This window comes from Rhincodon typus, chromosome 11 (genome assembly GCF_021869965.1).
Source record: "Rhincodon typus isolate 14 chromosome 11, sRhiTyp1.1, whole genome shotgun sequence".
In the NCBI taxonomy this organism is placed as follows: domain Eukaryota; kingdom Metazoa; phylum Chordata; class Chondrichthyes; order Orectolobiformes; family Rhincodontidae; genus Rhincodon; species Rhincodon typus.
The window spans coordinates 57,112,850-57,124,123 of record NC_063342.1 but is presented as its reverse complement, the minus strand read 5'-3'; the positions used below and the strand labels follow the sequence as shown (position 1 = coordinate 57,124,123).

General features: G+C 37.3%; 1 protein-coding gene across 1 annotated transcript in view; it reads right to left on the bottom strand.

Moving 5' to 3' along the window:
- Positions 1 to 11,274, bottom strand: part of LOC109933409 (glutamate receptor ionotropic, kainate 1) — a 289,847-nt gene that overhangs the window by 31,752 nt on the left and 246,821 nt on the right. The window contains exon 14 of the mRNA XM_048602822.1: positions 6,301 to 6,518. Within this exon, the coding sequence (XP_048458779.1) occupies positions 6,301 to 6,518 (218 nt within the window). The remainder of the gene's footprint in view (positions 1 to 6,300; positions 6,519 to 11,274) is intronic.

Sequence of the window (11,274 nt, the reverse complement as noted above, 5' to 3'; positions counted from 1 at the left end):
AGCATCAGAGGAGCAGGAAGGCTGACATTTTGGGTCTAGACCCTTCAGAAATTCTGAAGAAGGGTCTCGACCCGAAACGTCAGCTTTCCTGCTCCTCTGATGCTGCTTGGCCTGCTGTGTTCATCCAGCTCTACACCTTGTTTTCCAGTTTTATGTCTTTTTTTTGAAGATATGTTATATTCACTATTTTTCAATTTTATTGGACCTTTCCAGAATGTATGGAAATTTGAAATATCATAACCAATGCACCTATTATTTCAGCAGTTACTTCTTTTAGCTCCCTAGGATGCAGGCCATCAAGTCCTTGGGAACTTGTCAGCCTTTAATTCTAATTGTATTCTTAGTACTGTTTTGCTGGTGATTGCAATTGCTTTAAACTCCTTACTCCTTTCACCTTTTGTTTACAAGATTTTCTGTGATGCTATTCCCTAATGGTCATTCTCAAAGGGACCTATGTTCATTTTGGCCTTTTGTCTTCCTTCTTAGATATTTAAATAAGTCCCTGCTGTCTGTCTTATTTGCAAATTTACACTCAAATTTTATTTTCCCTCTTTTTTTGTTTTGGTAATCTTTTGTTGGTTTTTAAAATTCTTCCCCACTCATTGGATACCTATTAATCTTTGTCATAAATATATGTTTTTTTTTCTTCAATTTGATGCTCTCCTTAACTTTCCTGTTAACCATGGTTTGTTTAACCCCTTCTGAGAATCTTTCTTTCCTGCCGCAATATATCTTTGTAGTGAGCTATGAGCCATTTTCTTAAATATCTGCCATTGTTTCTCATTGTAGCCTATGCTGCTAAACTCCTTTCCCAGTTCATTCTAGCCAACTCTGCCTTTATTCCTTGTCATAACCCTTATTTAAGGTTAGACTACTATTTCTGATCCAAGTTTCACCTTCTCAAACGAAATGCTAAATCCTACCATGTTATTGTCGTTGCTTTCCGGAGGATCTTTTATCCTAACATAATTTATTAAGCCTGTCTCACTACCAGATACAAAATAGCCTGACCTCTGATTGGATACACAACATATTGTTCTATGAAACTGACCAGAATACACTCTATGAATTATTCCTTGTGGCTAATTCTGCCAATCTGACTTTCCCAACCTACATAAAGATTAAGTCACCATAATTAACATACTGCCTTTTTTTACATGCCGTCATTACTGTCTTGATCTATTCTCTATCCTGCTGTATAGCTCTGATTAAGGAGTCTATCGAATCCTCCTGCCAGTTTCTTCTTTCCCTTGTTATTTCTTGCCTTCACCCGTATGGATTCTACACTTACTGATCTAAGATCATTTCTTGCTATCATACTTACCTAATCCCATAAGAGCAAAACTACCCAATAACTTTTCCTTCCTGCTTGTCCTTTCAAAAACTTACATAGCCCTGAATATTTTGTTCCTACCTTTGATCTCTTGTAGTCATATCTCCCTAACGGCTATAAGTTCATGTCCATTAACCTCTATTTATTTTGTGCTGAATATGACATGAATACAGGTAAAGAGTCATTAATTTTGCATTTCTACCATTTTCTCCCCCTTTGCTATGTTTCTATGTTTGTACACTCTCTCCCTTCCTGTTCCACACTGAATATTGCTATCCAAACAGATGCCGTGTAATGCTGCTATATACTTTTGCTTTGCAAACTAACATTTTCCCCTCTCCCAAACCTTCTCCCCCTGTAATTTGTTTAAAGCTCTCTCTGCACCATAGTTGTTTGATTCAAAGGAACACTGGCTCCAGCACAGTTCAAGTGAAGCCCATATCAGCAGAACAACTCTCTTCATAGCCAGTAGATGATGGGCCGTATGGCTTCCTTCTGGACCATGACAATCCCGCATCATGACTGACCTACTTGTAATCACTGAACAAGTTGTTCTAGACCAGCACTATAGACTGTGTCTCAATTTTCAAATCCAGTAACACAGATTCTCAGACTTTGAGAGGAACAACCCTCTGGACTTGAAGCAGACCAGTACCCTGACCTATAGTAGTCCCCCTTCATCCACCAAAGACTGCTCTCTTTTGACTTTCACACATGAATTGCATTCACATAAACTGCAGGGACATGCTACAGTTGTGACCTTGATGTTGCACGGTGTCTCACAGCAACAAGTCCACTCCGTTCAGTGCTCCCACCCTTTCCACCTGCACTAAAAAGCAATGCAAGCTGCATCATTTGACAGCACTAAAACCTCAATGAGCTATAAGATGCTTCCTATGTATATGCAAGAGATGTCTGTGTGTCCCTGTGTAGAAAGTAATCTAACAGAAGCATGCAAGACATAGGGGTCCCTGAATTCCAAAGTTAAAAAAAGTGTTGAAGGGTGAATCGTTTTGTGTGGGTTGGTTCCAGAGAAGCCATGATGACGTGGGGGAGGCTGGTGAGTTACTGATGCCAACCTGGATGGATGCAGGAGTGAGGCGGTTAGTATCCGTAGAGGGTGCAGTGACGTTATTGTGAAGCAGTTGGATGATGGCTGGAACAAGCACTTGGAGATCTGCAGTTGTGAGGTCTTGCTTGATTTACCCATGAGGAATTTGTGCAATCTAATTTCTCAGGAAAGGAGAGGAAAATGGCATAAAAATAAGACAAGTTGCAGCTTTAATGAGATGTTGATGCAGGGATAAAGTAATTGCTGCACATTGGTGCGATTCCGAAGTTGCCATTTGAAGCTCAAGGGGGAAAGGAGCAATTTTTCTTGATGTTGAAATTCTGAATGTTTTCACCGTCTCCATATTTAAGGGGAAAATTTCACCCATAGATTTGAAAAATCATCAACATGGACCAATTAAACCCAATCATGTCCCTATTGTGGTAGTTTTAACTTGAAATATAAAATATTAGAGGATCAATTTACTGACAATCATTCATCACCTGATTATTGAAAGATGAAGCTCACATTTTTTTAAAGACTGTGCATCTTTGAAGTTGAAATGGGCTGTATATTGTCAGCCAATTAATTACTTAAAGAAGGATTTGGAATTGTCAAAAGATTTCTTTGAAGTTTAACCCTATATTTCCTCACAGTTGCAGAAGATGAATTTAAGGATTTTTGTTAAATTGCAGTCAATCAGATGTAAACTTGCTTGCCTTGGTGTTTATGGGTACAATAAAAGCCTATTATAATCAAATACATTTTGGAGGTAAAGGCATAAACGCTTTTTCCACAATATCCTTTAATTGATTCTCTCTCACCAGAAATAAATGAATTGCTATTTATTTCAATGGCCTTCTCAGGACATCTCTATTTTATGGATGAAATTATTTTTGGTTTCTGTTTTACTCGTAACCTGTAGTATTTGTCCACTAACAGTTGAAACCTTATCCACAGCAGTTTACCCTTTGTGAACTTATTCTTACAGTCAAAATCCTGAATGAAAACACCGTGAAGTATTTTCTTCTCGAAAGAAAAAAGGCCTAGTTCCTTTTCATCATAATCTAAGCCTTCAAATGTACTTTTTAAAATTGTTTAGCTTCTGAATTTGAGCACCGGTGACTAATGTAGTAATAAACCAATCTCTTTTGATTTGTCTTCTATGCAACCCGGCATTTCTTTTGTAAAACTAAATCACTGTTTTATCTTTTTCCAGATCAGTATGCTGTCTCTCTGTTCCATTTAACAAAAGGTTCCTCTAATACATGTTTCTGCATTCAATTATTTTTGCAACCTGAGTTACACAGGGCAGAACCTTAATAACCATACATGACACTTCTGCATTATTGGGTCATGAAAGAAACTGAAGCTTTTCACAATAGAGTGTGATGGGATATGAATGAGATGAGTCCAGCTCTGCAAATGCTGTGTCTAGAATCTCAAAGTAATAGGAGACAAAGGCCAACACAAATTCAAAGATATGCAATATGGACTATAGTAGCAGATTACAACAATAATTTGCATTTATATAGTGCTTCTAATTTAGGAGGCAATCAGAGGTATTTTATACAGTGGGGGAAAGAAGAAAAAGTGAAGTAAGTGTTCACAGGCATGTTGCAACAGGAATAATGACATGTCAAATAAATGCTTAATTGGCTCTGAGATGCTTTGGGATATTTTGAAGCTGTGAAATGTGCTTTACAAATTAAACTTTTTTTTCTTCAAAGCTTTGGTTAAAAAAAAATGATGAAGAAAAGGTTAGAGACATAGAGCAGATGGGTTTATGGGCGATGTTGCACAGAGTAAAGCTGAGACAGCTGCAAGTAGAGTGAAGGGATATAATGCCAAAAAAACAGTCACAGCAGAAGAATGCAGGATAAGATAAAATATGGGAAGAAGTTGCCAATCCAGGATGAGGTGAGGCTGTAGAAGAATTCTAATCTTAGTGTTGGATGTCAGGTTATTGAAACAGTCATTATGCATTGGAATAACGGATGAGTAGGATTTAATGTGGCATAGGGCAGGATGGCTAAGATTTGAATTTGCTGCAGTATATGAAGGAATGAGGATGGTAGGGTGCAACTGGGAGGATATTATTCATGAATTTGGGCAGTTGATGTTGTGAGTAGAGTGGAAGTTGGTTTGAAGAGACTTGAAAAGGGGTGTTTGCACCAGATTGGTGTGGATCTATTGGTGTTTTATTTGAAGGTCTTGGAGAGAAAGGATTTCAAGATTGGGGGCATATTTTTTAAGGTGAGAGGAGAAAGTTTTAAAAAAGACATGAGGGGCAATTATTTTTGTAATGCAGTGGTTCGTGTGCAGAATGAACTTCCAGAGGAAGTCGTGGATGCGAGTAGAGTTACAATGTTTAAAAGGTATTTAGATAAATACATGAAAAGGAAAGGTCTGGAGGGATATGGGCCAAGCTCAGGAAGGTGGGAATTTAGTTTGGGATTATGGTCAGCATCGACTGTTTGGACTGAAGGGTCTGCTTCCGTGCTGTATGCCTCCATAGACTTGCATTTGTGTATAATAGTTAGCATTGTTAACATGTAATGTGTTACTTGTGAGGTAATGCCACCATTAGGACCTTCTTGAAAGCTCAACAGTAGTTGCAATGGGAATCTTACCTCAAGCAATCTGCGCAGATTTTGGCTGTAAAATCTTATAACATCTTAGGTATAGACAATACATACTTCTCGATTAAAATGCTAGATCTAATGTGTACTCATATTTTGATTCTGTGAAATGAGAGTCATCTTTTTAGAGCTAAGTGCCGACATGCAAAATATCAATCAAAAGAAGATAGCTGTCACTTGAATTTTATATAGTTAACCAAATAAGAATACACAGAAACAAATATTGCAAAATAGCAAATCCAAATCAATTATATTAATATTCACATGTAGTCTAAAGCTCACAATGAAGGGGAAGGAACAGTTCCATATCAGGACCATACAGATCTTCTACCGGAATATTCCAGAAGAGGACAGAAAAGCTGATTTTCCTGTCTCATATTTAATGATAACCTTCTACTTGTACAGTTTACTTTAAGCGATAAATCATGACGACCTTAAAATAGTTCCACTTTTCTGTCATTGCAAGCACAAGGTTTTGTGTGTGAAGGACCTGGAAGTCATCAGATCTTGCAAAATATTGTTAAATGGACCGAAGATTCTGCCCAACGCACTGCTCTCTCTTCCCTGAGTTTCCCCTGCTTGCTCTTAGTGTACTATGTACTGTGCCAGGAGAGTGAATTTGTAAGTACTGCCTGTTTTCCCGAATTAGTGTATTTCAAATTCACAGCCTAGAAACAATCAATCGGAGGACACACATGTATTATTTAGGCACTTTCTGCTTCTTTTACTCAAGGTATTAACACATTTACAGTGCTGATTAATGTCTGTGCTCGATTTGTGGACAGAAGATTAATATACAAAAGTGCTAATCATTTATTCACTCCTGTCACCAGCTGTAATTGCTATACTCTATATCTGAGATCTGAACTCACTCTGGTTTGCAAAATTAAAAATTCTGTCAACCTATCACATGAATGTCTATGCTTTCAACAGGATAGCAAATAAATTTACCAGGAAACAAAACATCAATTAAGGGACTGGAATAATGAAGTTCCTCAGATTTAGTATCCTTTATACAGTATAAAGTTGTTTCTGGATAATGAATTAAAAGGCAAGTACCTTAGGACATGGTACCCGGTTAAAATTCACAGCTCCAGCCCCCATACAGCCTTCATGCTGGAAGACTACCAACTAAAGAAGACACATCTTAAATGATTAATGCGTGCACCTGAACTTACATATTAATCACTTTCATGATCATAAGAGAACCTTACAAAGCAATAACATTGGGCAAGGTTAAAAGAAAAAAAAATTAAGCCTATTATATGACCTACCTTAAAGAAAGTCATTGTGGATCCATCTCTGACAGCACCATATTCTATTTTGGTTTGCTTTGCCAAGTCATCTGCTGAGTCTATGGGAGAATCCATTCTTTCCACGGTCAGAAAGGCAGCCAAGTTGGCAGTGTATGATGATATTATAATTAATGTGAAAAACCACCATATTCCACCCACTATTCTAGTGGAGAGCGCTTTGGGCATCAGTTCAGAGCCTGTCACAACAGTAGCAATAAGAAAAAAATGTTCACAAATTAAAGGACAATTGAAAACTTAGCAGGGAATAAGATCTGTTCTAAATGAGGCTCTTAATATATGATGGGCAGTCAGAAGAGAACATGGTAAAGATCATGCTTGTAGATTTGAATGAATGAGTCATCCATGAACACAGTAATGTAGCTGAAAACAATTGGGCACTGGTCAGTGCACCAGTGATTCAGGGCACAGTAACATGGAGTAACACAAACAACACAAAGCATTGGGACGTCAAAGCTACATAGGGTAAACAATTTACTAGGACGATACCAGGGCAAGAAAACTTTAATTACGAGAAGAAGCTCTGTGTATTGGGATTACGTCCACTGTTTCTGAGATGAGATTTAATAATTTTTAACATTAGGATGCGTTTACACAGAGTGACTATTCCTTAATTAAGAAGAGTATATTAATTTAAAAATCATCCCTTAAAAAGTGAGGTAATATATAAAATGTTCTTGCGTAGAGGATTGTCAAAACACAGTGCTTTGATACAATAAGAAACCATTGAATTGCTAAATGAAAATTGGCTGAATGTTTGCAACAGAGAGAAACACCTATGTGGGAAAAAAAGGCATTGTATTTACTTTTGTATTGCTCTTGGGTTTAGGCTGCAAATATCTAGGGTTCAATCATTACAAGACATAGACAAAGCACTTTGGCAGGCCAAAACTGCTATATGGGAAATTTTAACAATTGTATAATGCAATATTATTTTAATCCTTTTTACATTTTAGTTTCAAAGTGGTTCATTTTTCAAACAAAATAAACAAAGAGAGGAAATGGAGAACAAAATCCAGTTGCCTGTTAAAAGCTTAAATTGAGCTGGAAAACAAATGGATGTACTCAAGCATTTAGGAAGGTACCAAAATTTGAAATATAAAGCAAAGCAACTAGACAATTCATTCACTTAGTTAAATAAAACTGGCATGTTAGATCATTTTACCCCAGTGTTGGGTTGTGTTCACCAGTACTTCAACTTGAGTATTAAGTAGCTTATCAGTACAGGCCAACCTAGACAAGGTAATGGTGATGGGTGTTGACCGGTGGATTGGTCTAGCCACCATCTACACTTAAGATTTAAGATTAATGGGTGTACTTACCATGTGCACCAGATAAAGTCTCCTTTTCTCCCTCCCCTCTTAGTTTTTTCTCCTCTCTTGAAGGCACTATGATCCTTGCTAGGTTTCTGCTGCCCTGGTACCAACCCCAATGGTCTTTCTTCACATACAAATATACTTATTGACAATTAAAAAGCCAGAAATATCCCAATCGAGTTCAATCCCAAAGTGTACAACCCGTATGGCTCAGTAGCATGTCAGGGAACAGTTTTACCTACAAAGTCATTGGGGAAATCTTACAAACAGATTATATCAGTAATTCAGAAGTTTGTAAGAAGAGCGTTATTTGGAATCAAATTTTTAACTCCTCTCGGTCTCCACAGATGCTGTCAGACCTGTTGTGTTTTCTTCAGCACTTTCCATTTTCACAGCAGTCATTGCCAATTGGCCTCACCTTTTACACAACAATGGATGAGATTAGTTACACAGAGTTCATTTCTCTACCAACCCACCCAATGCATGTTTTCATTTAGGCAGAAACACATGTTAAAAAGGCAAGAAGACAAGCGCACCCCTAATAAACCCCGAGACACAAATATTGGCAAACTGAATAATGATTCAAGGTATAGCCTTTTAGTCTGAACAATCTGCTCAATTAGACTACTGTAAACTAGGTATATAAATAAAGAGATAACAAGGTGTAGAGCTGGATGAACACAGCAGGCCAAGCAGCATCAGAGGAGCAGGAAAGCTGACGTTTCGGGCCTAGACCCTTCTTCAGAAATGGGGGAGGGGAAGGGGGTTCAGAAATAAATAGGGAGAGAGGGGGAGGCGGATAGAAGATGGATAGAGGAGAAGATAGGTGGAGAGGAGACAGACAGGTCAAAGACAGGTCCTCCCTGGACTGACCTATCCCCTCCCTAACTCCCTTTACTGGCTCCATCCCCGCCTCTTTGACCTGTCTGTCTCCTCTCCACCTATCTTCTCCTCTATCCGCCTCTCCCTCTCTCCCTATTTATTTCTGAACCCCCTTCCCCTCCCCCATTTCTGAAGAAGGGTCTAGGCCCGAAACGTCAGCTTTCCTGCTCCTCTGATGCTGCTTGGCTTGCTGCGTTCATCCAGCTCTACACCTTGTTATCTCAGATTCTCCAGCATCTGCAGTTCCTGCTATATATAAATAAAGAAGTAGGTTTAATATTTGAGCTCTTAGAATTTACTCACAACTTAACACTGCAGGAGGAGATCACAGTAAAGTCTTGTTTAATATTCCCAGAATCCTGTTTACATATAATGGCTTAAATTGATGGCTACGATCAGGGATCTATAAAGCATAGGTGTAAACTAGTGCAGATTAAAATTAATACGAAACTTTTAAATAAATCTAGATTGACTGGCAAGGGGGCTAAAACGTTTAGAAAGTACAGACATTCAGATTCAAAGGCAGAAGATTTTCTATGGCATTAAGAATTTTGGTTCAGTGATAAAGTATTGCACAGCACCAACACTTGTTAATTCAAAAGTAGATGAAAGGAAAGTACTAAGTCATAAAAGGCACTCCAGATTTTTATGGTCATTATTTTGTTTAAAACAACAAGCTGAACTGGTTTGAAAAAAAACACACCTCTAACCTTAAGGATCATGTGCAAAGTTTTAAAGACGCAGCATACACCTGGATTTTCACAGATTGTTGCCTTTTTAATTCATTTATTTCCACCAGCTGTATTTGTTTTTAAGATCATTTTTATATTATTTATTTCCAAGTGACAATTTGTTGGTGTGCCTAATTCTAGTGAGCCAGCAAGTTTAAAATGTGATAAGGGTAGGATCTACTCAGAGATCATACTTGCTGATTATCTTTCTTTCTAGTGCCTTATTGGCAGACATGACAGCCAATCCCGATCCAGACTTTGCTCAAGGTCTGTAGGAAAGAGAAACTCTGATCATCACAAGAGAAAAAAAATCAAACATTTGCTCTCACACAAAGATCACAGACTTTCCATACAGACGGTTTGACTTGCTTTGAAGCTGTTTGTGGGTGCAAAACATGATGCATTTATGTACACAGGTTCCATGAGAGTTTTCATTTGCAAACATTTGTTTAAGAATCTCTTTGAAAAGATAAGCAGAGCCTGGTTGGGGCTGACTGTCATGTATCCAAGGTAGTGGCAACAATCAGACACGACGTCCCACAGTTTGCTGTGGATGATGGTAAACTCCAACGTGTTTGACATGTGTGGCCTCAATACATTCATTTTGCCAGCCAGCCACCACTGTTTTGAAAAGAGAAACTAGCTTTCATCAACATTCATACACATGCAACCATCACATTCACACAGATGCTATATACTGTAAAACCTGATAGTAATGTTCTATTTTAGCTTGAACAAATCAAAAGAAGTGCCCAGAACTACAATCTGCTGTTTGTCCCAGTGAGACTTAGTTGTGGTGGCAGAAATATTGTTCAATGGAGTTTTAGGCTATACTTTAAATTTAGTTATTTCAGAACCATCTTTGCTAATGTATTCTGGTCACATGAAAGTGTTAAAGTAAAACTAGAAATCAGAGATAACATTTTTCTGCCAGTTTTCATTAACATATACTGTAGATATTTTCAGTAAAATATGGGTCCAAAAGATTGTTCTAACTTGCTGTTCTACACTATTTACTTGAAATCTTGTGCATCCATTTTCACTTATAAAATCTGAATGTATTTGATATAGGAGTTCTTATGAAGGGGTGATGCTCAAAGTATTACCAACCTTTTCTTTATTCAAAGATAAAAATGATTGGTGCTGGATGAATTTCACATTACTTTCTGGGGTGGCATGTCTTAATGCAGCTGAAGTATTGTTATTTTGAGTCACAGAGTTAAATTGTACAATGGTGAATTTCCTCTGGAATGTCTTCAAAAATATAACAGACAATTGGGAGAAAGAACTGTGAAAGTCAGCTAAAAATTGTGAGAATCCAGATCTCCACTGCAAGATTCCCATGGGATTCCCCACAATGATTATGAAGAATCTGAAATAAAAGCGGGTTTGAGAGCACCCCACATATTCTATTAGTTGTTAAATAACCACTTGGTTACTGCTACTGTGTATGTGTATAGTATATTGTAACACTATAATATCTATGGCAGTTTCAGACAAATGTTAATTAAAATATCAAATTTTGGGAAGAATTTAAATGGAGAGTATTTATTTCCTTAAAACCAAGATATATATGAAAACATATAAAGTTTTCTGTTTCACAAAGTATACATTTGGCTAGTATTTATTTAAACTAAATTCATAACAATGCATTACTCCACTACGTTGAAGTTCTGTCCATATGAGACACTCATCCCCGTCTAAAACTTGACATGATTGGCTTCACTGTATAAACTGAGGAGCAAATTTAGTACTTATCCAGAGAGTGTTGAAACATGTCTAAATATCATATTATTAGTTATTGTACTTGTGGATTTCTGTAAGAAATGAAATTTGACCCTATCTTTCAAAATTAAATTCTCTTTTATTTTTAGTAAGTATCCCTGTGTCTTCTACATGTATTTTCAGCTTTTAATCCGCCTTTTCCTCAGCTAGAAATCCATTGATAATTTTTCCTTGTTTGATATATTTTTGATATACTTTTGCTTGATTTTTTTAATCCCAGT